At 42.3% G+C, this 27,421-nt stretch overlaps 1 protein-coding gene across 1 annotated transcript; it reads left to right on the top strand.

The window, feature by feature from the left end:
• Positions 1-1,438: 1,438 nt before the first annotated feature.
• Positions 1,439-27,173, top strand: ZFAND5 (zinc finger AN1-type containing 5). Its single transcript, XM_030193867.1, has 6 exons — positions 1,439-1,817; positions 5,690-5,847; positions 7,648-7,756; positions 8,697-8,797; positions 25,131-25,256; positions 25,595-27,173. Exons 2-6 carry the CDS (start codon positions 5,697-5,699, stop codon positions 25,741-25,743), a joined length of 636 nt encoding a protein of 211 aa, XP_030049727.1. The 5' UTR covers positions 1,439-1,817; positions 5,690-5,696; the 3' UTR covers positions 25,744-27,173.
• The last annotated feature ends 248 nt before the right edge of the window (positions 27,174-27,421 follow it).

The following is a 27,421-nucleotide window of genomic DNA, read 5'->3' as shown; positions in this document are numbered from 1 at the left end:
AAACCCACTAGAAGCTTTTTGGGACATGTCCAGAAAAATGGCCAAAGCAAAATTAAAAAGTTCAGTTTTCAAAAATATGTTGCACCTGCTTCCCACCCCCCCACCCCTTTTTTTTAAGGGCTGCAATGAGGAGTCCAGGTCTAAGGTTATCAGTCACAGAAAAATAAAGGGAAAACTTCAGAAGCGCCAAAAATAAACTCTAAAACAATAAGGGGATAGAAAAAAATGAAAAGAAATTAGGTCTTGTGGTTCTCACGACGACTAAAAGGCCAAAGAAAAATATTTAGTGAAAACACGGGTCACAGATGAGTCGTGTCTGAACACCACCACCAAAAAACCCGAATCTGAGGGTCCTGTGTGAGACAAGCGAGAGAGGAGGCATGCATGCCAGTTGGGTCTGTCATAGGATTCTGGAAAATGAAAGAATGTTGGGCAGCATCCATACCAGGCTCCATGAATGAAGACACCCACATGTCCTGTTTGTCCTCAGAGAAACAATTATACTGTGCTGAAAGGGGACGTTATAACCTTATCAAAATGAAGGGAAGACTGGATCTGGATCATTCTGGGGTTTACCTGCCCATATTCACTATGTTGCTAAGAAAAGTTTTGCTCCTTAGGTAAATGTTTTGGTATTTACAAGTTGGAGACAGTTCACCTTAATTTTTCTGACTTAATTTGTCAAGTGTATTATTTAAAGTGTAGATGATGCATAAGCTGGTAAGTGTAGGTTATTGGGAGAACCTTTAGATAACAGGTTACATTGTATTTTGGGGCTGTTTTAATTCTGCTATTAAACAGGTTGATCTGAATTTAAAATTGTGAATATCTTATACAAGGTAAATGTTCGTCTTTAAAAAAAAAGTTTCTTTTGTGTTGTTTTTTTACACAAGGAGTCCCGACCTACTCACATGGGTCCTAACAGTTGCACGGAAACTGACAGCCAAATATTTGATAGCACCAAATTTTTGAAGCAACCTTTTCATCACTATAAGTCATGCCCTTATGCTCTGTCAGCTATGAAACTAACTTGGTACCGGTAGAAGTTGTTATAGTGTCAGAGTAAATACTGGCATTCTCTCAAACTAAAGAGCTTGATTGCACTACAGCAGCAGCAAACATTACACTACATCCTATTCGTTGTGAGGCCCAGCTTGCCACATGGAAGATCTCTCCCTTCTTCCACGTCCCTATCACTGTTGCACACGCGTTTTCCCACGGCGGCGCCGAGGAAACTTCCACCTCGCGCCCCTGGGTTTCCCGCGAGCATGATCGTTTTGGGAAGGGGAGGGGAGAGAGGGAAAGAAACAGGAGGTCAGATGAATCCGGAACCGCACAGTCACTGCTGTTGAGTAATACGTCACCGCCAATCTCCTTGGCTGGAACGGCCCATCAGGGGCCGGTGGGTGGGGAGTTTCACCGTCGTCATCACGCGGCTCGCCCCTCTCTGAGTCTCGCCCTTCCTTGCGTCCCGGCGGCGGAGGCTGAAGACCAGAGAAATAGCTGGAGTATTGTAGCACGAGACACACGACCGACCGTCAGTCAGCGAGCGAGAAGGGAGACACGTAGAGGAGCGTGAGGGAAGAAGCGGCGCGAGACGCAGGCAGGAATCAACCGCCTCCAGGGAACAGGATTTCCTCTTTCTCCACGTACGTTGGTACACAGCGGCACCCGCAAGGCCTGTTCGAGGCTGTGTGAGTTTTACGGAGATTGCGCACGGGGTGTAAGGGCGAGAGAGGTGGGCGCGCGCGGAAGCCGCCAGGAAGCCACAGCGTAGGAACAAAGGGGCCAGCGGCGGCCTTGGAAGTCCATAGCCGGTAAGGCACATTATTATAATTTTTTTTTTCTACATTTTGAGGTATTTTGTTTTAAACTGATTTCTCCCCCCCCCCCCCCCCAGTCTTTTGTAGCGTGTAATTTTTCTTTACCGATGGATATTATTGCGGGGGAAGAGAGGGAGATGGGGGGGGGGGGAGATGTGGTGTAGTGGAGGACTGAGAAGGAGTCCTATTCCTTTATTGATTGAGAGGGGGGGTTTTGACGAGTGTTGGTGGATAGAAATTTATGCCTTCGTTCTAGTGAGCCCTCTCTTCTCACCCTTTTTTTAAAAAAAAGCCTATTTACAGCTGTTTTAGGGGTATGCGCCTTCCTTTCTCCTGGAGGCTTTTCATTGTTTTGGGTTGGGGGAGAGGAAGGCCCCCCTCGGATTTCTGATAAAGATATTTTGTGGTAAGCTTTCTCTCTGGGTGTTATGGATAGATCTGGTGGCTGTGGTAGTAGAAGTAGTAATGGCTTTTTTGACAAGTTTTACTCACTGCTCGATATCGTTTTTCTTTTCCTCCTTATCCAAACAGGAAGCGAGTGTGACTTAGGGGGGTGGGGAGAGGTGGCAGCCTGGAAGGCTAGAGAGAACAAAGAGGCTCCTGGCTGAGGTAGTAGTGTGTGTTGTCTTTCTTTCCCGCTGCTTCTGATCCACTGGGTTATGTTGAGGTTGCTTTGGGGGGATTGCGGTGGGTCCATCAAGTTTGGGAGAAAGGGCGCTGAGGCCTCGGTTCGGCGTGACTCGGTGGTTTTTGTAGGGCTCCCCGAGAGGCCTGCTGCCCTTGTACTAAGGGAGGGGTGGGGGAACTGGCAGAGCAGCACCGTATTGCTAATCATAGATTTGTTTTGTGTATGTGGGGTTTGTTTTTTTTTTGTGTGTTTGTTTTTTTAATTACTGCACCGTTTTCATCTGCTCTGGCCTTTGTTCAGCACACTTGCTGGTTTTTTTTTTTTTTTGTTAGGCTGGGACCAGAGCCACGTTTTACCTCCTAGATCGTGTTCGCAATTGGCTTGTCTGCCTCCACACCATTTTAGGGTTTTTCCAACAGCGCCTGGTGGCATTCTGCCCACGTAGATGTTTGCCTATTTCTCTTGTATTTTTTTTTTTTTTACTACGGTGATGGTGGATAACAGGTTACTACGCCAATTCCTCCTATCGCAAATCATACCACTATTCATACTGGTTTAAGCAGGCTTCTCTCTTTCCACACACACACACCATCGAGACACGCAGTGCATTCAAGTAGATTTTTGGTGTAAATGCTTCGATGTGGCCATTAACGCTGTTTAGGTTTTATTTCTAATTATGGGCAAAACATGAAATAGCTGTAATAGTATAGTAAACTGTATTGGCCAGTAAGCTTTGAAAGCCTGTATGTAAAAACAGTTGTGAACCTCTTGCATACTTGTTTAACTTGACCGTTGCTGAGTTGCAATGCTGACATTGAAATAATCTTTAGCAAAGTCAAAATTTAACATTGACTGGAACCAAATGTTCTGTGATGGGTCCACTTGCTATAAGCTTAATCGGCAACAATTTGTGTAAAAGGCCTAACAGCTGCCATCATATCTTTGGCTTTATCCCACAGCTGTTCTTTCTTCATGCTAAGTAAAACAGGCTTTGTTTAAGTGTGGCAGCGCTGTAGGTTGAATTTAAAATTTTTCCTTTACAAATTCTCGCAGGTTACTTTTTTGAAGAGTAGATATTTTAGAGACTGGCAATGTCTGAGCTATAAATAGAAGCTGATTTAAGAGACCCATGTTGACAAGGTTTTGTGTATCAGAGGCTCTGGTTTTAACCTGTCACATTGCAGCCTTGTGACAGGCGGAAGCTATTGCACCTACCCATGTGACTCCAGCTTCAGAGAAATATTAAGCAAGTGCTCATGTGATAGTATTACAGGTGGCTTTCCATCAATGGTGAAGGTTCTGCAAGCCATAAAGCAGACCTGCAATATTGTCAAATGTGTATATTGTGTGTGCCACGTTCTGTAATACATGATATGTATATGTTCAATATTTTAATCTAGTAGGAGGTATTGAATGTGGAATTTTAAAATTAGCAGGTAGAGGAAGCCTAACCTTTGGTGTTCTGCCTGTGCCTTTCCCTTAAAGGAAGTGATGTAGTAATTATTTTTGGCACACATTGACATTAACAAGTTTCCTATTCAAACTTGTCTTTGTAACAATTTAACACTGCACTCTTAACTGATTTTTTTTACACTTCTATTACAAATCATTTCAGGGAAATCTTCAAACTAGATTAAAACATTTGAAGTTTTGCTATTTTTAAGTTGGAGACAAGTTTACCCTAATTTTTCTGCTGAGTTAATTTGTCAAGTGTATTGTTTAAAGTGTAGATATTGTATGAGAGCTGGTAAGTGTAGGTTATTGTGAGAACCTTTAGATAATAGGTTATGTTGTGTTGTATTTTCGAGCTATTTTCTGCTATTAAACGGGTTGTCTGATCTGAATTTAAAATAGTGAACATGACTTATTCTTATACAAGATATTTGTCTTAAAAATATTTTTTTCTTGGTGGTTGTTTTTTTTAACTAAGGAGCCCTGACCAACTCACATGGGTCCTCATACTTGCAAGGAAACTGGCAGCCAAATATTTGGTAGCATCACATTTTTGAAGCAACCTTTTCATCACTATATCATTCCCTTGTGCTCTGTCATCTGTAAAACTAACTTGGTATGGTTAGTTGTTGTGTCATAGTAAAAGCTCCATTCTCTCAAACTTCAAGACATGTCTTCAAACCTGTGGTAGCCATATTCAAAGGTATCTAACCTGAATTATGCCCTCTATCCTACCACACTAAATGTGCAATTTGGACATACTATCTTGAATAAGAAGTCCCTGAAGATTGGAGAAGCATGTTAACTGTTGTGGAGGTTAACATTCTTACCTTCTATAGGCCAAAACACACCACCTCCCAGTGCTCCCAAGCCCTTCTGGTACTACTACTTATCACTTATATAGCGCTACAAGGCATACGCAGCGCTGTACATCGTACACAAAAAGATCCCTGCTCAAAGAGCTCACAATCTAAATAGGACAGACAGAACAACTAAGAGGTAAGGGATAAAAGGGTACAGGGCAAGTGAGTAGTGTTTAGGAGTCAAAAGCAGCGTCAAAGAGGTGGGCTTTCAGCCTGGATTTGAAAACGAGGGTACAGGGGGTCTAACAGACTTCAGCACCCTTTTTTCAGTTTTCATCTGTCTTGAAGTGCTTCATATATTTTTCACATAGATTAGGATACAGACAAAATGAATTTCAACAAATCTTTTGCAAGCTAAACCCATTTGAGATTTTTCTTAAAAGAAGGTGCATTGACTATTTCTTTATTGGTCTTTTTGTAAGGACACAGATAATCAGTGCTGTAATAGTTCCCTGAGGCAGATACCATTGTATGTCAGAGTAACATTTGTTTTCCCACTGTATTGGGAATACCCTCTAAAATGGTTGACACTTTCTAAGCTTTTACATGTGAATTAGGTGTTCAGTATGCCTATTTTAAGAATGGAAAGCAAAGGTAGAATGTGAAAAGTGATCTAATGTAGGTATTCATATTTAATGAGGAATTTGATTTAAGAGAGTACCCATATGTTGCTGTATGGTGTTTAACCTGTGACCCTTACTGAACCCTGAAATAAGGAGGTGTGTACAAATTACCAACAGCTGAAATGTTCTCCTTTGATAGACAGCTGTGGCCAGTTTCCTTGTTCTAAGAAGAGATGATGTCATTCTAAGGTATCAAGGACTGTATTGTACAAAACAAGGTCAGCAATTGATTCTGGTGATTTGCCAGCCACTAATGCAAGTATTCCCCTACTCTTTTTTTTATTATTATTTTATTTATAGTACCAGTATGGCTCAAGAGACGAACCAGACCCCAGGGCCTATGCTTTGTAATACAGGATGTGGGTTTTATGGGAATCCTAGGACAAATGGAATGTGCTCGGTTTGCTATAAAGAGCATCTTCAGAGGCAACAGAATAGTGGCAGAATCAGCCCAATGGGTAAGTTACTATTTGGCAAAGTATACTAAGAAAAATCAGCTGATGTGCAGATGTTACATTATAAGTTTGGGAGAAGACAGCTGAAAATGTAGATTTAAGATTATGATTAACTAAGCTTTTCCCCTTGCCATAGAACTGAAATAACCTTTACAAATCATATTAATAATTTAAAGAAAAGAATGAACTAGTCACGCAAACAAGGTTCAGTGGCACAACAAACATACAAAAACATTTATCCAGTCATATTCTACTCATCCCAAGCTGTGGATAACAAAATAAGTGTACTAATCATATGTTACACTCTTGAAAAATATAATCTTGCTGGTAATATTTGGGGTACCTTTTATGATCTAGCAGGTATTCTGTTGTATTAATTTCCAGTCGTATGGCACAGCATACTGAAATAGTGAAACATTCATAAAATCCTAGTCGCAGACATCAGTAAATATGGCCTCTACATAGAAGTCTACAACTGTCTTGAAGAGCTTTAGTATTGCATTCTAAAAGCAGGATTTCAGGGGCTATCTGTCTGCTTTTCAAACCTCGGTTCATAGTGTGACATAATAGATTCAGAACTAGTTTTAGCCGGCTTATATTCAACAAAAAGTAAATAAAGCAGTATTTTCCTTTTTTCCAGACCATTAATGGTGGCTTGGGGGCCTTAAATGAGATGGGATCTTAAATTGATGTCTATAAACTATTGGAAGCCAGTAAAATTGAACAAGAATAATCTGCTTATTTTAACACGGCCTTCCAGCTGCATTTTGTGGCTTTTTACAGAACATAAAAGGTCAGTTGCTTGCATGCCAGTTCCATCCTCCCCCAATGTATAAAACTTAATTACATAGTAGACAAACAGCTTCAGAGACTGTGAGGCACAGTTTATGCCAAATTTTCTTGCAGTCCTGGGAAAAGTGAGCATCAAAGCTACCACCAAACTTTGGCCTGAGATTATAAGGGGAGGGGCCCATCAAGGTGGATTCCTGTCTCATTACAAGAAGTTTCAAAGTTTTCAACACTGCTGCACTACATACGGTTTGTAGCTTGAGGGCAGTAAAATGTCATTCTGCATAACACTGATCAGAAATGAAATGATCTTACAGTATCTCAAACTGAACATAGATAATACTCTGTACTGTTGGACAAAATTTACTCCCAGGAGAGCCTACTTTTTAAGCAATTAAGGAAACATTTTTTTTCTACACTATAGACTGTATAGTGAATTAACCTGCCTTGTAACACCATGTCCAAGGCTAAACAGAATTTCATGGTCAGTGGTCATAGCTTGTTTAGTATATTTCAAGTTCTTTAATGAAGTGATGAGCAGAAGAGTACAGAGTACATTTTTGGCAGTGCAGTCTTTTGAGGATAATAAACATTCTCAAACAACTTAACATTGGTCATTATCTTCTCTTAACTCCATAAAGATGAACATCCCTCTTTAGTTATTTTTGTCTTGCGGGATTTGTGTGCTTCCAGGAGAGTATAGAGGCTATTTTTTTGTGAAATAAGATTTGCTTGCTTATCCTCAAAAATAGGATTACAGTAGCTTAATGCGAGTTTGGTAGCGGCCAAATGTACAACAACTTCTCAGTTTGTACAAGAACCTAGCCTAATCTTAAACACCTCTATCTCAGTAACCACCAATTAGCAATACCGTTTAAATGGTTTATTGCCACAAACTTTGATATTAAACTGAACTTTTTTTTTTTTTAGCCAGCTCATATTGATGACATAAAACACATGCAGAGATGCAATGCAGTGTTTAGTAAAGTAGTGTTTTAATTTCCTGCTACATAGGAACAGCCAGTGGTTCAAACAGCCCTACCTCAGATCCTTCATCTGTGCAGAGAGTAGAAGCTAGCTTAAACTGTGAAGGTGCTGCTGGCAGCACATCTGACAAATCAAGGTAAGGTATAGTGAATTTCTCTCTCCAAGAGGTAGAAATTATTGGAGACAGTGAGACTTTGGAAGTTGTAGTGTCTAGATACTTCCTATTTGTTGTGCATTCACAGCCATTGTCACAAAGAGATAATGGGCTTATCCCTAACAAGAGTGGAGGTGGAGTAGCCTTATGCTAAGAGCAACAGTCTGAGAATCAGGGAAGCCTGGTTCAGATCCCACTGCAGCTCCTTGTGACCTTGGGCTAGTCACTTAAACCCTCCATGCATCAGGTGCAAACTTATTCTCCAGAAATGCATTTGGGTGCTGTGGCGGACATGCCTTGGACTATTGTTGAAAAGGTAGTTGTGGGTTGTGACGGGAACATATACCGCTCCTTGAGCTGCTTCTGCTGGCTTGTTGGGATATACCTTAGTATTTTTCCTTATACTTGACTGATATTGCCATTTTTACTTATTTCTCTTTCTTGATTTGTGATAATTACTTCCCCATTTGCTGGGGGTTCCCTTATTTCTTCTTGAATGCTTGAAAGGTTATCTTGATATTTACCTTTTGATATGCTATATGCTTTGGCACTTATTTTTGGATGTGGGTCATCTTTCATTTGTGTAATATAAACTTTATATAAAATAAAGGCGTGCCAAAATCAAAAATATGAAGGTGAATATGTACATGAAACATTTTTACAGTTTGTGGGATTGGTTCTGATCTTAACATTTCCTAAGTTCATTCCTTCCTCACCCTTGCAAGATTGCTAGTAAGATCATTTACAGTATTTTCTGTTAATACTGTTTTAATTCCTTTTTAATTCCTTTTTGTACATGCTATGTAAGTTAGGGTGTCCTAGAGATATAAGCAACGACACTATATTCATGCTAATTAAACTGTCATATTGACCTACTAGCGTTACACGTAGTGAATTATGTGTAATTTCTAATTGCAAACAGAAATGTACCTGTGGCTTCCTTGCCCGTAACACAGCAAATGACAGAAATGAGCATTTCGAGAGAAGAGAAAGTAACGACACCGAAAACAGAAACAGAGCCAGGTATTGTATGCAATCAGAGTATAAAATATTGAGCCCTAGAATTTTTCCATAAAACAATCAGGACTAAGGCACATGAATTGGTAATGTTAAACAGTTCCAGCTTGGATCAGATTTCAGAACTTGATGTAAAATTCTGAGTGCATGCAGCACTCTCCTCAGTAGTTGTTGTCTGCTCTTCTGACATTAACTACTGTGATTTGTCAGTAGGTTTAACCTCCTACATTTATTTTCTTTTCAAAAATACATTTTTTTTTTTTTTTTTAATCTTATGGTCTGTTCAGCTGGAGAAAGGGGTCTGCTGCTGCCTGCAATATAGAAGCATTCAAAGAACTGAAACAAATGACAGCATTTACCATATTGACCATTAGCACTTTTCTCTGTGAATTCGAGAGGACTAAACCTGGCTTCAGACACCTTGGCACAGAAAAGCAGCTGCTCTGTCCCAACAAGAAAGAAGCTTTTCTGTACAAGTATCAGCTGACTGCCAGTTTCAGCAGTTTCGTCCATCTCTTGTACGTTGGTTTCAAAGAAGCAGTGCTAGGACTTTACAGGTGCCAGAGAGCCCTTTAAAGTTTTCCTCAGTTCTCACAAATACCTGAGGTAAGTGAGATCTGTGTTTTTTGTTTTCCCCCGCCCCCTTTCAAAAAGGAATACTAAGCATTGATCTGTGATCATCATAATTGTTGGTGCAGATCAGCTATGGATTGATTGGCATAGCTTTCCACACCACTGGTGAAGATGTAACACGAGGGTCCTCAATTTTTCAGCTTCAATCTTTGTCCTGCCTAATGACTATCAGGCCATCATCCTAGGTCTCTAATTCCCTTATCAAAAGAGGGTAATTGGTCTCTTGCTTCACACGCTTTCAGGATATCTCACTTGTTCCTGCATGGATTATCTAAGTATATGGTTAGGGGTCTCTTGCTTCACACGCTTTCAGGATATACTACTACTACTTAACATTTCTAGAGCGCTACTAGGGTTACGCAGCGCTGTACAATTTAACAAAGAGAGACAGTCCCTGCTCAAAGAGCTTACAATCTAATAGACAAGTGAACGGTCGGTCCGATAGGGGCAGTCAAATTGGGGCAGTCTGGATTCACTGAACGGTAAGGGTTAGGTGCCGAACGCAGCATTGAAGAGGTGGGCTTTAAGCAAAGACTTGAAGACGGGCAGGGAGGGGGCTACTTGTTCCTGCATGGATTATCCAACTATGGTTAGGGGTATTGCAAGAGTTTTTCAGCACACTAACATTTAGTACGTAAATCTGTAGATCTCTCCTGTGTAAGGGATTCATAAGCTAGAACTATGGAAAAGGTGTCATGGGATTTTTGTAACTGATTTGAGGCTAAATTGCCACTGGAGGCTTTTCCTAAATGCTATTATGCATCCTCTCTCAGAAGCAATTACAAAAAAAAAAGGCACCTCATAATTAAGATTTTAGTAGGGGTAGGATACTTGTGATCCATAAGTGGATCTCAAAGCTTTCATAGGAGTAAAAATCCCCCTCACCATTCACTCTTTTGTCAAAGATAATTTTAGCTTTGAAGACACCCAAAAAAGGAACTGTACAAGCTTTTCTGAGTAGGCATTGTTCATTTTGCAGTTTTATGTCTCTGCTAAGTATATTCTGTTTGTTATGTAGCTTGTTTCAACAGGTACAGCCTGCCTAAGAATGCATTTTTATACAGAAAATCTCTATATTATCATGTTAGGACATCACACCATTCGTGAGCATGCTCCACTTGATATGTTTTCTTATCAATATCTGTAACTGCACAACTAAATTCATTTGGATGCATATTTTCTCAGTACAGAAAATGCTACATTCATAGATGGGCTCTCCTTTCTAAATGAATTCTTTGCTTCCATTTTCACTGAGGAAGATGTGGGAGATACAGTGCCAAACATGATATTCAATGCTGATGAGTTGGAGAAAAAGAAACAAATCTCTGTAAACCTGGAAGGTGTAATGGGGCAATATGACAAATTGAAGAGTAGCAAATCGCCTGGACTGGATGGTATACATCCCAGCATACTGGTAGAATCTTTAAAATCAGTCATGGTACTCGAAGATTGGAGGGTGACAACGTAATGCCAATTTTTTAAAAAGGATTCCAGAAGTGATCCAGGAAATTATAGACCGGTGAGCCTGATGTCGGTACAGGGCAAAATGGTAGAGACTATTCTGAAGAACAAAATTAGAGCATATACATAAGCATGGATTAATGAGACCAAGCCAGCATAGATTTAGTCGAAGGAAATCTTGCCTCATCAATCTACTACATTTCTTTGAAAGGGCACATAAATGTGAATAAAGGAGAGCTGGTCAAACTTTGTATCAATTTTCAAAAGGCATTTGACAGAGCACCTCATAAAAGACTCCTGAAGAAGTTGTCATGCTATAGGAGGTAATGACCTATTGTGGATTAAAAACTTTTCTATCTTTTAACCAGAGTAGGGTTAAATGGTCAGTATTCTCAATGGAGAAGGATAGTGGGGTTTCCAGGGATCTGTGCTTGAACCGCTGCTTTTTAACACTTATAAATGATCTAGAGATGGGATTAACTAGTGAGATAATTAGATTTACTGATTACATAATGATTCAAAGTTTTTAAAATTGCAAGGGGGACCTTATGAGATTGGGAGACTGGGCGTCCAAATGGCAGATGAAGTGTAAAGTGGTGCATGTGGGACAGAAGAACCCAAACTATAGCTACATAATGCAAGGTTCTACACCACCTAGGAAAAAGATCAGCTGTCATCGTCCAAATCCTCTACTCAGTTTGCAGTGGCATTTATGAAAGCAAGCAAGTTAGAAATTAAAGGAATGGAAAACAAAAATGAGTATGTTATAATGCCTTTGTATCACTCTATGGTGTGACTGCACCTCAAATACTGTGCACAATTCTGGTCACCGCATCTCAAAGATGTAGCAGAATTAGAAAAGGTACAGAGAAGGGTGATAAAGGGGATTGAATGACTTCCATATGAGGAAAGGCTATAGCAGCTAGGGCTCTTCAGCTTGGAGAAGAGACGGCTGAGGAAAGACACGATGGAGGTCTATAAAATACTTAGTGGAACAGATAGATGTGAATCACTTGTTTTACTTTTTTCAAATATTAGGATTAGGGGACATTCAATTAAGTTACTAAGTAGTAAATTTAAACCTGGAGAGTTTCATCACCCAATGTGTAATTAAACTGAAATGCCAGAGAATAAGCAGCTTAGGATTTAAAAAGGTTTTTAAAGTAGTGTTGTAAGTGTACAGCACTGCATACATCTAGTAGCGCTATAGAAATTAGTAGTAGTAGTAAGTCATTATCTTGGGGAAAATCCACTCTATTTCTAGGATAGGCAGCTCCATTAGTGGGAGCAGTTTACCACAAATTTCATGAGTTAACATAATTTAATTTCTATTTATATACAGCTGTCATCAGAGGAACACACATATACACAGTACAATCACATCAGTCACAAACATACAGATAAAAAGATGTCTTCAAGGATTCCTTGACCATGGTATGTTATCTTGGTCCCATACCTGCCTGCTTCAGCACCACTGTTTGACTTCTATGATTGAATAAAAATAAAGCCAGGTCTTCTCCAGTCCAGGAACCAAGGCTGCTTCTCCAAATGTCTCTGATCCTCCAAGAAGACAGGAAGATTATGCCCCGTTCTGGATCTCAACATAATCCAACCTTTCCTTTTACAATGAAGTTCAAAATGAACTCTCCAAGGTCATACACTCTGCAGTTGAAAGCATATTATTCCAGCATACCACTATACTACAGTGACTGATGTTGAGACTTCTTTAATACTTCGATAACATCTAAATTTTCTAAACAGTTCAAGAGTAGGAAAAAGCCTCAGAAAATTCCGGTAGCTTAACCACAACATTTTTGCATCCTTTTCAGTTGCTGTTCTGTTTTTATTTGGTTACTTACAATTTTTGTGTCTCTCTATATGGGCATTGGAGCTCACACTTTCAGAAATGTTCTCTCTGTATGTACCGTTTTGTCTTTTTTTTTTTTTTTTTTTTTTTTTTCCACCAGGTCTACCAATTAAGGATTTTTGTCTCGTGCTTTTTCTTTTTTGTGTTTATTTTGACCCTCTCCTGCCATTTGATTGCCTAGTTATAGTATATATTGAGACTTTGATTATCACTAGTACCATGTTTTAATTTATACCATTTTCATTCAAGTGGAGTTTTTATGCTTGAGGATTTTTTTCCACCGGATTTTAGTTTTCAGACCAATGATTACATTTGCTGTAGGCTGACATGGAAGTTTTTTTTTTCTAGGTTGGATGTTTTAGCACTGACGTTAGTTTTTTGGCTACTGTTCAAGTGTGTGATTTGTCACTAGGTTCTTAGTGAGTTAAGTTTAGGTGAAAAAATTGTGAAAGTCTTTGCCATGCCAGTTCAATTGTTCATTTATTTCCCAGACTTTCTATACTGCTTTGAGCAGAGTGGTTTACAGGCTACATGAGGAAACAAAGGAACTCCATTAAAATATAGGAAAGCAAATAGTCAAGGGGGAAGAAAGGGAGAGGGGAAAAGAGGGTAGGCAGCCTACCCTCATACAGCAGCTGATAAATTCACTCACACTTTGTCCATAAGCTATTTGAAAGAGCCAAGTTTTAGTTTTATCTATAAAATTCCTAAAGATTACTAGAATGGGTTTTACAGGATTAAGTACCAACTGATGTTATTTAAGCCATTTAGCTACAGATGCAAAGCAGGTCTAGAGTGGCAGTGTGGGATACAGGGGATGTGGGGTAGAAAGAATTTTCATCAGCATAGAAATAAGCAGAAATCCCAAAAGACAAGGGCAGCAAGGGGACTCGGGTAGAGATTGAAGAGTAGCGGAAAAAGGATAGAACCCCATGGTGTAACAACCTCTGTTGTGTCCGAGGACAACCTAAAAAGTACAATTTGAAAGAAAGGAAGTGAGCCATGAGGTAATTGTACCAGTGATCCCTAAAGATAGATATGAGCATGAGGGAATGGTTAGCCATATCAAAAGCTGCAGCAGGAGGGAATGGTTAACTAAATCCAAAAGCTGTGGACAAGTCTAAGGGTGCTGCTAAGATAACCCTGTGGCATTCGCTAGTAAAAACCTCCATAATAGTTTCTGTACTCTCATAAGCTCGGAAACCGGAAGGGATGTAAGGTGCAGGTTTTCTCAGAGACTGATAAGATATGGTTCAGTGACTACTAAACAGACTGTGAGTACTTTATGTTCAAATGTGATCTGTTGGCTGATCAAGAGCCTTTCTTCTGACTGGAGACTTTAGACAGCATATCTTTGCCTGATGGATTTTGGTCAAGCCCCAGACTGAGGTGAATAACTTTTTTGTTTGTTGTGGTCTTTTTTGTGCATTTGAAAGTAGAAAATTAATGGGTAAATAATTGGACAGGAAATGTTGCATTATACCAACAAATTTCAGTAATGTTCTAAACTTGATTTCCTCAGCGACCCTCCAGACCGGTCAAGACGCTTGGGTTATGCACGCCTACCAGCAGAGGGAGACTGAGAACACAAAAACTGAACCTAGCATAAGCCAGCAGCCAACCCCCAAGCAGCCAGTAAATCTCAGTCTCCAGCAGAGGGTAGATGTGCAGCCTGAGCAGTCAGTCTGGTCTGGTAGGATTAGAGAGTCTGATTTTTATACCCTGTACTTAGAATTTGTGCTTCGGGGAAGCGGGTCCGGTGGGGCTCCCTGTTCCCCTAGGGGTTTTACACCCGTGTCCGGGTTTTGCCCCTGCTGTACCTTGTGTGAAGGCAGCCTGGTGCCTCGGCTCCTGTGCTACAGGAACCTTGAGAGCCTTAGCCCTTGTCAGTGTATAGCAACTGGGCTGTTTGCTGTGTGTGTGAGAGAAAAAAAAAAAAAAAAAAAAGGAAAGTAAGCAGCAGACAGTGCTGGTCTGCATCAGAAAATTTTGTTGTTTCTCTTTTTGGGGGCTGGCAAGGGTTTTAGTGTGGTTTTGAGGAAGGGAGTAGAGCTGGGGCGATTTTGGCGGTTTGTGTGTGTACCGCTTTAAATTTTAGCGATGTCGGCGGGAAAAGCGGCTCGTTGCCGTTCCTGCGCGCGTCGGGGGATTGAAACGCCCGGAGCTCCGTGCAAGTTTTGCGGTGAGCCTAAGCACTCTCTCTCTTCCCCTCCGGTTTTGGCTGCTGAGGTTTCGGGCAGCAGTAAGGGCCTCTCGGGGTCTGTATCAGGTTCTGGTGCGGTGACGGCGGTCCCGATTTTGGCGGGAACCGCCGCCATCTTGGATTCGGCTCCGCTGGCGATCCCGGCCCAGCAGGTGGTGGAGGGCCCGGGACAGAATGTTGGGTGCTCTCCAGGGCCTTCGGGGGCCATGGGATTTCCACCGGAGTTTGTCTGGTCGATGTTTCAGGCCTGGCAGGCAGGTGCTTCTCAGCCGGAGGTACAGAAGGGGGCAGCTCCTTTGGGGGTCAAGCGCCCACGGTTAGATTATGGGGAGGACCCTGATTTTTTGTCTTTCCCTCCCTCGGAAGATGAGGGTAGTGGATTGGGTGATGAGTTCCCTTTAGACATGGATCCTGAAGAGGAGGGGTCCTTCCCAGGGGAGGATTCCTCGGTGGTAAGGATTTTTCCTAGGGATGAGCTTCCGGAGCTCATTGATCAAGTGATGTCTACGCTTAGGTTTGAGGCTCCTGAGCCTGTTGTAGCGGAGGTTAAGCAGATAGACCCTTTGGTTAAGGGTATTCGTAAGGCTTCTCGTTCTTTCCCTATGAATCAGGATCTGAGGGATATGATCTTACAGGAGTGGTCCTCTCCAGATTCAGCCTGTCGGGTGGTTAAAGCGATGGCGAGACTTTATCCTATTCCCCAAGAAGATAGGGATTCTTTTAAATCTCCTACAGTGGATGCGGTGGTGACGGCAGTCACCAAAGCTACTGCCATCCCGGTTGATGGGGGGACTGCCCTCAGAGACCCTCAGGATAGGAAGTTGGAGTCTTTTGTTCGGCGAAGTTTTGATCTCTCGGCCTTGTCTCTGCAAGCCGCTCTATGTGGAGGTCTGGTGGCTCGGGCGTGTTTCCGTTGGGCTGAAAAGCTTCTGGATGGTCCCGCGCTAGACAGGGCTGCCGTGGTGCAGGAGTTAGCCAAGTTGGAGATGGGATCTTCCTTTCTGGCAGATGCTAGTTATGATTTGTTGAGGGCTTCGGCGAAGAATATGGCTTTGGTGGTTGGAGCTCGTCGGGCCCTGTGGCTTCGTGGATGGACTGCGGATGCGGCTTCTAAATCCAAGTTGTGTTCGCTTCCCTTTAAAGGGTCCATGCTTTTTGGAGAAGAGTTGGATAAATTGGTGCGTGGTCTTGGGGAGGCGAAGATTCCGCGGTTGCCGGAATTGCGACCTAGAGGAGGGGGTCGCGGCGTGTCAGGGCGTGCTCGTTTGAAGGATGCCCGGCGCTATAGGCCAGGTAGGTTTAGTGCGCCGTTTAGAGGCAGATATTTTCAGCGTACTCAGCCCTTTCGTGGGGGTCGTCGAGGAGGACGCGAGGTCTCGGGGGGAGCTCTGTCCTCCGGTCGTGCTTCCCAATGAAGGTTTGCGGGTCCAGCCTCTGGTGCGAGTAGGTGCTCGGTTGAGTCAGTTTTATCAGAGGTGGGCCCATATCACGACAGACCAGTGGGTCCTCGAAGTGGTGCGAGACGGGTACGCCTTGGAGTTCGAAGAGTTTCTGCCAGATTTCTTTGTAGCCTCCCCTTGCCGCTCTCGGCTCAAGGCCGGGGCAATTCGGCAGACTCTCCGGCGGTTGATAGATTTAGGGGCGGTAGTTCCGGTGCCGGTTTCAGAGAGAGGGACCGGCTGTTATTCGATTTATTTTGTGGTTCCCAAAAAGGAGGATTCCTTCCGGCCTATTTTAGATCTAAAACGAGTCAACGGGGCGTTGAAGGTTCCCTCGTTTCGCATGGAAACGTTGCGGTCGGTCATAGTAGCGGTTCAGTCGGGAGAATTTCTCACTTCTCTGGATCTGACGGAAGCTTATCTGCATATTCCCATTCGGAAGGCGCATCACCGGTTTCTTCGCTTTGCGGTTCTAGGACATCACTTTCAGTTTTGTGCTCTACCGTTCGGACTGGCTACGGCGCCGCGTACTTTTTCCAAGGTTATGGTGGTAGTGGCGGCGGCTTTGAGGCAGCAAGGAGTATTGGTTCACCCATATCTCGACGATTGGCTGATTCGAGCCAAATCCTATCAGGAGAGTGTGGAAGCAACAGCGAAGGTAGTATCTGTTTTGGAGTCGCTCGGCTGGGTGGTGAACAGTGTCAAGAGTCATCTGGTTCCGTCCCAATCCCTAGAATATCTGGGGGTTCGTTTCGATACGGTGCGGGGCCTGGTGTTTCTGCCGCCCGTTCGGATTGCCAAGATTCAGGGGCTGATCCGTCAGTTTTCTGCCAAGCGGTCCCCGTCAGCTCACGGGTATCTTCAGATTTTGGGGCTGATGGCGGCATCGATAGAGGTGGTGCCGTGGGCCAGAGCTCACATGAGGCAGTTGCAGTCAGCGCTGTTGGATCGTTGGTCGCCGCAGTCTCAGAGTTTGGAGGTCAGACTATTCTTGCCGGAGGCGGTGCGATCCAGTCTGCGGTGGTGGCTTCATACTCCGAATCTGGAGAGAGGGATGCCCTTGGATTCTCCGGATTGGATTGTGGTGACCACAGATGCCAGTCTGGCAGGCTGGGGAGCACATTGTCTGGGGCAGGTGGCACAGGGTCTCTGGTCACCGGACGAGGCCCTTTGGTCAATCAATCGGCTCGAGACTCGGGCGGTCCGGTTGGCGTTGCAGGCCCTGCAGTATCTTCTCGCCGGGAAGGCAGTTCGAGTTCTGTCCGACAATGCCACGGCGGTAGCTTACATAAACCATCAGGGGGGCACAAAGAGTCGCGATGTAGCCGAGGAGACGGCAGAGTTGATGCAGTGGGCGGAGCTTCATCTGCAGAGTCTCTCCGCAGGTCATGTGGCCGGAGTGGACAATCTCCAGGCGGACTTTCTGAGCAGGCACACTCTGGATCCAGGAGAGTGGTCGCTGCATCGTCCGCTGTTTCATCGGCTGGTGATGGAGTGGGGACTGCCGGTGGTAGATCTTATGGCAACAGCCAGCAATGCTCAAGTGCCCAGGTTCTTCAGTCGGAGGCGGGACCCTCGGTCCGAGGGGATCGACGCGCTGGTGCTTCCGTGGCCACCGCGGCAACTGTTGTATGTGTTCCCTCCTTGGCCTCTAGTGGGGCGCGTAGTTCAAAGAATAGAGCGATACGTCGGCACGGTGATACTCGTGGCTCCGTATTGGCCACGTCGTCCGTGGTTCGGCGATCTAGTGCGGTTGGCAATCAAGGGTCCCCTGAGGTTGGACGGGTCGGTGGTGTTGTTGCAGGGTCCTATCGTAATGCCCGACCCGGTTCCATTCTCGCTTACGGCCTGGCTCTTGAAAGGGACAGGTTGAAGAAGAAAGGGTTTTCAGCTAGAGTAATTGAGACTATGTTGCAGTCTCGTAAACAGTCCACGTCCTTTGCTTATGTGCGGGTGTGGCGGATTTTTGAGAACTGGTGTAGGGATCGTTCTTATTCGCCTTGGAACTCGTCTCTTCCGCAGGTGTTAGAGTTTTTGCAGGATGGGGTGGACAGAGGTCTAGCTCTTTCTTCTTTGAAGGTGCAGATTGCGGCCTTGGCTTGTTTCCGGGGTAGGATCCGGGGGGTTTCCTTGGCATCTGCTCCCGATGTGGTTCGGTTTTTGCGAGCGGTGAAGTTGATCCGTCCTCCTCTTCGTCCGGTGGTTCCGCCGTGGGATTTGAACTTGGTCTTGGAGGTTTTGGTGGGACCGCCCTTTGAGCCTTTGGTTACAAGTACTTGGAAGGATTTGACTTTGAAGACAGTGTTCTTAGTGGCTATTACGTCGGCTCGGCGAGTTTCGGAGTTGCAGGCGTTGTCTTGTCGGGCGCCCTTTCTGACCTTTTCTAAGGAGAAGGTGTCGTTGAGGCCGGTCCCGTCTTTTTTGCCTAAGGTGGTCTCTTCCTTTCATGTGAATCAGGACATTTCTTTACCGGTTCTGGGAGATAGGCTCGGAGATTCTTCTCAGCGCCGTTTGGCTAAGCTGGATGTTCGTCGAGTTTTGCGGTCTTATTTAGTCAGGACGCGAGAGTTTCGGTCTTCGGATAGATTGTTTGTGTTGTATGGAGGACCTAAGAAGGGAGCTGCGGCTTCTAAGGTAACAATTTCCAGATGGTTGAAAGAAGCAGTTTCTTCTGCGTATTTGCTCAAGGGACGTAGGGTGCCAGAGTTACTAAAGGCGCACTCGACCAGGGGGGTAGCTGCTTCCTGGGCAGAGAGTGGTTTAGTGCCGCCGCAGGATATTTGCAGGGCGGCGGTCTGGTCCTCGCTGCATTCATTTGTGAAGCATTATAGAATTGATGTGCAGGCCAGGCAGGATGCCAGTTTTGGGGAGGCAGTGTTGACTTCTGGGGTGCAAAGTTCCCGCCCTTAGATGTTTACTGCTTTGGTACTGCCCAAGCGTCTTGACCGGTCTGGAGGGTCGCTGAGGAAGGTGAAATTAGATCTTACCTGCTAATTTTCTTTCCTCTAGACCCTCCAGACCGGTCAAGAACCCTCCCGCTGTGTATATTTCTGGTGCTTTGTCCTAGTGTGCTTGAGAGATGATTGATATGGACATTTCTATGTTGCTATTGCTGATAGGACTCTAAATTAGGAGCTTTGGGTTTCTGAAGTTCCATTGTTTTCCTCTGGGTTTCAGAGAAGGACCGCAACGCTGTGGCGTTCGGTTATTTGAAGCACGTTACCAAGAATTGTTTCTGAGTACAGGGTTCTTTGACCTTTCGGGGTTATAGTTTAGGTTTTTTCATTGGTTGCGTTTTGCTTTGTTAAGGATTTACTGGCTGCTTGGGGGTTGGCTGCTGGCTTATGCTAGGTTCAGTTTTTGTGTTCTCAGTCTCCCTCTGCTGGTAGGCGTGCATAACCCAAGCGTCTTGACCGGTCTGGAGGGTCTAGAGGAAAGAAAATTAGCAGGTAAGATCTAATTTCACCTTATATCCAGTGCAAGTGATAGTAAGGTGGGATAGTGTAGGAGGAATGGCCTAGTTGTTAGTACAGTGGGTTGGGAACCTGGGTTTGACGCCCACTGCAGCTCCTTGTGACCCTGAGCAGTCACTTAGTCCTCCATTGTCCCAGGTGCAAAAACTTAGTTTGTGAGCCCGCTGTGTTGGAGAAAGTATCTGTATTTAATATGTAAACCACTTTGATCTTACCTCAGGCAGTGTATACCTTGAAGCTGTTTAACATAAATAGTTGTATCTGAAAAGTTAAAGATTGCTAGACCAATTAGCAGTCTTGAAGTTCTAGGTTTGGAGTAACCCATCAAGAGGTATTTTGGGAGTGACCATTATGGAATTAACCTTTTTGACTCCTTCAGTCTTGAAGTAGCAAGGTGGAATATATTTATGCCTCTGTAGTGGGTGGGAAGTTCTTCCCTTTTACTGAATGTGTTTTCCTACATTTTTTAACTGTATATATTGTGTTGTTCCATAAAGAGCCTTATTGTGCAATACAGATTTCGAAGCTATCATGTTTTTCTCTTCTCCTTTCCCACCCCCCACCCAACTACCACATACAATTATGCAGGGTTTGTTTGTACAGCTGTAGAAATTTTACCTGGTTACCCATGTGGGTGACTTCATCTGACATTTTTTTTTGCAGATAAGAGACATGAATTACAGATGGGGCTCTTTAATCTGATAGTTTACTGCTATATTTTGTTTAACTTCTAGTCAGTAAAATGCTTAATTTAAGCATGAAAGCAGTAGGCTTTGCTACCTAGTTTTTGAGCAATAGTTTCTGAACCCATCCTATTAGTATTGTAGCCAGTTTGGTTTCTAGAATATCCATAAAAGAGCAGGGTGTTTTAATTTGGCATCTTTGTCTTTTTCTGACTTTGCTAAAAGGAGTATGAGATGAAGTGGTCTTCTCATGTCACAAAATAAAAATCCCTTGGTATATCATCTTCCCCCATTCTTGCAGAATAATACATTGATGTTAACATATAAAAATCTTAATGCATATTGATTTGCATCAAACACAACTTGGTGTGGACTCAACAACAGAAGTCTGAGAACCAATGTTAAGAGGGAAGTGAGCAACTAAATGACAGAGCAAGCATCCCAATATTCTTTCATCCCAACAAGTTTTCAGTATGAAACTGTTAAGCCTTCATTGTTCAGAAGTGTTTGAACCTTTTATGCCAGGTTGCGTGTTGCCTTGTTATGAGTACACATATTCACGAAGGCTAAGTGAGTAAACATTCTCAAATCCCAACAGTGTTGTATGGCTGAATACAGCACTTTTACATCTGTTTGCAAAACAGATGTAGCTATAATTACATAGCATGCTACAAGCAGTCATTATGGTACAATTCAGTACAAAAAATTAAGACAACACTCTAGTGAAAGGAGGAAAAATCTCATATTGTGGCAATAAGAAAACATAGTTCTAATAACTTACAAGCACACAGTTAAAAGGTAATCACAGATCAAAAAAACCTCCTGGAAAATTTTTTAAATTTTTATCTTGCAAAACAATTTTGGTATTTACTAATGTGTGTAACTTTGCTCACTTAAAGAATCATCACATATAGTCCCGCAACCAAATATTCAGAAAACCCTGACCTTATCTGAAGTGCAGTGCTCATACGAACACCCCTTTCACTAGAGTGTTGTTGTCTTCACTTTTTGTATTGAGTTGTCTCATATTACCAGTGAAGCGGATCTGAGTGAGTTTTGTACATAGTCATATTATGGTACCCATTAGTGCTGTCACTGAATCAAATTATCCTTTAAAGTGTAAAGAGAAATTTGAGTGTAGTTCCAGGGAGAAAATGCAGATATAGTCTTAGATGGGGTGAATTGCCTGCAAACATGGCTCCTATTAATGATATAGTCCCACATTTGACCAACGCTTCTTAAGGGTTCCACCCCACCCTGCCGCACCATCAGTCAGGAAACGCAGGGGTTTAGCCAGCCACCCATTGGGAAACTCTGGGGCCACCTATTCCTTTCTGCTCTTTCCCGAACTCATTCTCCCCCCCCCCCCCCCCTCCAATTACAATGTTACCTTTGCTGGTGGGGATGCCCTAGCTCTGTAGCCGAAATCTCTTCCACTTCATTAGTTAAGTATTTTAAAACAAGGTGACAAATTCCAAATCCAGCTTTAATGGACAATGGGTTAGATGTGGGGCAAGGAGAGAAGCTGTCAAGTGAAAGTGGCCGTCTCTAGCTAAATCTTAGAGCACATAAGTGGATGCTTCTCACATGACTTTGACCAGTGGTGCTAACCTTTTTTAAAGAGTAGTTGTGAGAGGGAGGAACAACCTGTAATCCTATATTTGTGAAGTAATTTTAATGATATGTATCCCATTCTTTCTCCATCCCCCAAAGTCAGACCAAAGGTTCATGAAAGCCCAGTATCCAGATTATGAATTCCAGAGCTATGCATTAAAAAAAAAATTTCTTGGTTTTAAATTTACCTAGTAACTTCATGGCATGTACTGCTTGAGATTAAATGGTTTGATTCACATTTACCTGTTCATGCTGTTAGGCATGAAGAAGAAAGAGAGATTTCTGTAAACCCTGAAGAGCCCTAACCTGTTCAGCATGTCTTCATAGTTCATCCCCTTAATTGCCTCGTTCACCTTTTTCTAATTCACTTTTTTTTTTTTTTTTTTTGGGGGGGGGGGGGGGGTAATGTGGAGACTGAATTGCACACAATACCAAAGAAGTAACCAGGGCAAACCATCTTAAGAGTACAATAAGGGAAAGTGGGTGGGATACAATATAAGGTGGGACACATTGTCTGAAAAGAACTCCAACATTGTAAATGAACGTAAGAGATAAAAGTACTGTGGTCATCAGTGGAACAATGGAAGCAGCATATTTTCCCTATTGACTTGTAATACTAGCCAGAAGACTTCAGCATAATTGGTCCAGAAGAGGACTAGATTTGGGTTATTTTTCCTATGTGTATGTATTATTTGTCCACATTTAAATGTGATCTACTGTTCAGATGCCTAGTTTTCCAGTCTTACAAGGTCCTCCAGGTGATTAAACAACTCTTATTTTTGACATCTGCATAAAAGCATTGGTCCATTCCATATCATGCTAGACCAGTCTAGACTTAGTGGGTTATAACTCCTCACCAACAGAGACGGAAGCTGAAGATTTTGATTGATGTCAGTATAGCAGATAGTGCAGCCAAGATTCCTTTGGTACACTGTCCTTGAATCTCAAACTAAAATTGTGAGGGCACCTTATCTCCCCTTCCCTCATATCTTGAGCTAGCTTGATGGCCTTTCCCTTGGCATCTGAGGGGGGTGTCCTTTAGCCAGATGGGTAGCAACAATAGGCATTAGTCTGCAGGTTTGGGAGGCCATCATATGAGGAAGTCTATTCAGCGACATGGTCAAGCCAAGAAGGTTTTTGTGGCCTGTCCATTTGGAGACTAGCAGTTTAGTTACCATTAACATGTTACATTTTGTTATTGAAGTTGGACATTCCCATGTCATACCTGCATGTTTTCCTTCTTGGAAAGGAATTTGGCGAGTAGTGTTCAATAGTACAGTAGCTGTGTGAACAAATGGGGATACAAGGTAAACAAGCTTTGTTTTTTGGGCAAAACTCATCCCTTGGTGATTTCAGCTGTGCATATTGCCAAGATGTGGACAACATTTAAGTAGCTTGGAGGGAGGAAGCCTTGTGCCATTAGCGATGGATATAAAAAGGCTGTTGAAGGCTTATAATTGAGAGACGAAGTTGAAGTCTGACAGGAATGATTCGCCAGAGGGAAAAGAAACTGGGGAAAAAAACTTGGAAGATGGTGGGAGTAGTGGACTGAACAGAATATTACTGCCTTTATGGATTCTAGGGATTTTCATTTGGCAGTCCTTACCCACAAATGTGGTGCAGGCAGCACTACACTTCTCAGTGGCCCATTCTGTATTGGTAGCTGTAAGAAGTTTGATAATACATGCAAGTCGGAGCTCCCCCTGAACTTAATGGATATTGGATTCCTAAAGTCATACTACTAGAAATCGGACCTAGCCGTGCTGAACTATTACTATATTTCTGGGATTTGTGTACTAATGACAGAACTTTTAATTTTTGCAGAATTCTTTCAGGGTTAGATAAGTATTAGAAAGGCCTTTGTTTTCTTCCTTATTTATATCAAGTAATGACATGCTCAACACTGAGCAAAATCCATGTACCAAAAAATGGAATAGACCAAGAAAATTTGGCTAGCAGCCTCTTTTCAAGCATACTTTCGATTGTTGCTTATACATATTAGCCCTCTGTGACATCCATAATTTTTTTTTTTGTACAATACACATGACAAGAACTAGCTCTAAAATTTACTAATTACTCAACATATCCTGAGTTATGAGACTCCTGTCAAGTAATTTGGTGCCATTGGCCTTTAAGACCTTTGCCATTCTGTAGAAAGATGCTGTTTTATTCTTTTCACCGTGTGAAGCAGAATGAAAATATACTTCTCAAGCAATATTCTATATATTGGCAATAATGAACAATCCAAACTTTTATATAGTTCAGACCGTCTTTTTAAAGAATTTAAAGGACCTCAGCATTGCAATCAAGCGGTCAGTAAACTTCAATGCCGCGTTTGACCACCCCAAAATCATCATTGGTCCCTACTTGTTAAATCTTGTCTTATATTGTTACTCGACTCATTGTTGAGTATTAAGACTATTATTTCAAATCTTAGATGGTTAAACTTTTTAACTATTTTATAATATGGTAAACCACTTAACGTTCGGTGAATAAAAGTTGGCTGTAGAGGGTTCTTCTGTCTGACATGTCGCATGTTTTGCCAACTAGCGGTTGTTTCAAGGATGACACCCCCCCCCCCCCCCAAGATGTAAACTCCTGCAATACATAGCAACAGCAATGCTCTAGTGTTGCAACGTTGAAGTTTATTGACCACTTGATCTCCATGCTGAAACTTTAAAAAATATTTTGAACCTGTATACAAGCTTGGATTGTTCATTATTGGTTTTATTCTTGTGGCATAATCAGGCTTTGTATTAAATACTAGACATGCAGGATGTTCAGCTTCATGGGTATGTACATTGTGAAACCCTCAGTATCTGAGGGGACCTGTAATGGACTTTGAAGCATGGTGATACTCTCCTTTCTCTTCCCCCCCCCCCCCCCCCCCACCGATTGGATTCTTATCCAGCACACTCTTTATCAGTTGTATAACAATTTTGTATTGGGCCTTATTTTCTAAACAGTTGTTACTCAACCAACACCATCCGTTTCCCAGCCCGTCCCTGCTCAGCATGAGGAAAAAGCTACAGAATTGTCCAAACCAAAGAAAAACAGATGTTTTATGTGCAGGAAGAAGATAGGCTTTACAGGTAGGTCAAGTATCTTTTGTATTGGCATTCTGAATATTTGAGGGTTGAGTTAAATGATCAAGACCCTGTGCTGAACCCTCGTATGTAGTTAAATAGTAAATTGGGATGCTTGTTGTGGCCTGCAAGTAGTAACTGAATTTGGGCAAAGTATTTTCTTCATAATTATCCACTTCTAGAATGGCTAAATACAAAAATAGATCCTAGGAATAAGAAAGGAAAGCTAGTCAACTAACACAATTTAGTTAGCCTTTGTAATTCCAGAGTAGTCTTAAATGCTTATCTAGTAAATGCTTTTTCTTCTCTCTTCCCCCCCCCCCCCCCCCCCCCCCCCCCCAAAGGATTTGACTGCCGATGTGGAAACTTGTTTTGTGGACTTCACCGTTACTCTGATAAGCACAACTGCCCATATGATTACAAAGCAGAAGCTGCAGCAAAAATCAGGAAAGAGAACCCTGTTGTGGTGGCTGAAAAAATCCAGAGAATATAAACAAATACTGTTTGCAAAGAGACTGACTTTTTTTGTTTTGATTTTTTTTTTTTATTTTAATATCTTAGGAAACATTAAAGAGCGGATGCATGACCATTTTCCTTTGATGTTCTCCAGGTTTTAATTTAGTGTTTGTCTTCTGTTTGACATTTTAAGATGTTCGTTACAGGCAGAATTGGATAGATACAGCCCTTTCAAATGTTTGACCCCTTACCAAGATTCAAAGTTGGCTAACAATGACTTTATACTATATGTGGGGTGTGTAGACATCAAAATATTTGGTATATGTATGCCAAATGCACAGTCTGCATGTGCACTGAATGAGATTGAACGATATTTTGACTTGTGCTGTGTCTGTATGAAACAATACACCAGAAGAATGGCAGTCTTACTTTAGTTGCATTTCCTCCTGTTCAGTAATGCTTTAAAAGCAAAATAAGTTATGTTGGGAATCCACTTCATATTTTATCTTCAAGAGATGTTGGTGCCATATTTAAGCCATGCTGGTTTTTGCTTGTGCCAAATGCAGCAGCCAAAATGCACCACTGGTTTGACTGCATTTGAGAGAATAGGTTTTTGGGAGCTAAACTTTTGTCATATCTGAGGTGTGCATTTTGTTTCCTATTATTGAATTCAGGTTCTTGCCAGGGGCGGGGCTTGTCTTTAATATTGCATAGCTAAATTCTGCAGGTTTTTTGTCGAAGAGTTGCAAATGCTTTGACTGTCGCAACCATTCATAAAACAACCTGCATAGGTGGATCAAAGTATTTTGCATGGTTTTATTTTTTCATAATAGATGAGTTTTGCAAAAATTTGTTAGCATCTTTCTTTATGGGAGGTCTTAAAAAAAAATATCCAACCTAGGTTTGCATGGAAACCATACCTAAGCTGGTCACTAACTTATTTTCTGAAGTGGTACCAGGAACAACTTTGGCAGGCTGCTTAAATCACATTTAATTGTATTTGGGTGTAGGACTAGTGCTCTTGGGTGTATTGCATGGGCTGCATTGTCTAACATTGTACAAAATCAATTTTAGAAAAGGCAGTATACTTCACTGATGCTTGTCTGGTATTCACTTCTGTGTTATAATGGAAGGTTTTCTTGTGATGTATGGACTGTTTCTTTTTTATATATATACACAGATATATATAAACAAGTACAAATTAGAGTAGCGGTGTGGTAATGCCTGTTCTCTTCTGTAAATATTTAGATATGTACACACGGCTTCATGTTAAGATTTTCTTCAGTGTTTTGTCTTAGTTTTTCATTTCCCAAAGTATCCTTTTTTGCTTTACTTACATGTACTTCAGTTTTGACTTAGGTATGCAGATGTGTACAGAGTTCATATTTATGTATTGCACAGTATCATGCTATTCAGCATTTATGCTATATTGTATTATGTAAATAATAAAAATTATGTACAGAGGGAGTTATACTTGTGATTTTAAACTTATGTAGTCTCCCTAGAACTGTTGCTCTATCGAAATAGTACAAGCTTACTTGTAGAAGTACACATTATGGGGCCCTCTTACAAAGTAGCAGTAAACACTAGCGTGTGCTTCCTACATGCTAAAAAAGGTAATTCTGCAGGACACGTTCAGTTAGCCCTGCGGTATTTCTGGGAGCAGCACATGTTTGGAGGCATGGGTATATTGCTGCTTACTGCCTGATTAGCGT

This window comes from Microcaecilia unicolor, chromosome 2 (assembly GCF_901765095.1).
Source record: "Microcaecilia unicolor chromosome 2, aMicUni1.1, whole genome shotgun sequence".
In the NCBI taxonomy this organism is placed as follows: domain Eukaryota; kingdom Metazoa; phylum Chordata; class Amphibia; order Gymnophiona; family Siphonopidae; genus Microcaecilia; species Microcaecilia unicolor.
This window is presented reverse-complemented; position numbering and strand designations above follow the sequence as displayed.

Excerpts from the sequence above, each read along its gene's own strand:
- ZFAND5 (XM_030193867.1), top strand. The coding sequence starts at position 5,697 with ATGGCTCAAGAGACGAACCAGACCCCAGGGCCTATGCTTTGTAATACA. Across the intron at positions 8,798-25,130 it reads GAAAACAGAAACAGAGCCAG|TTGTTACTCAACCAACACCA; the intron begins GTATTGTATGCA and ends TTTTCTAAACAG. Across the intron at positions 25,257-25,594 it reads GAAGAAGATAGGCTTTACAG|GATTTGACTGCCGATGTGGA; the intron begins GTAGGTCAAGTA and ends CCCCCCCCAAAG.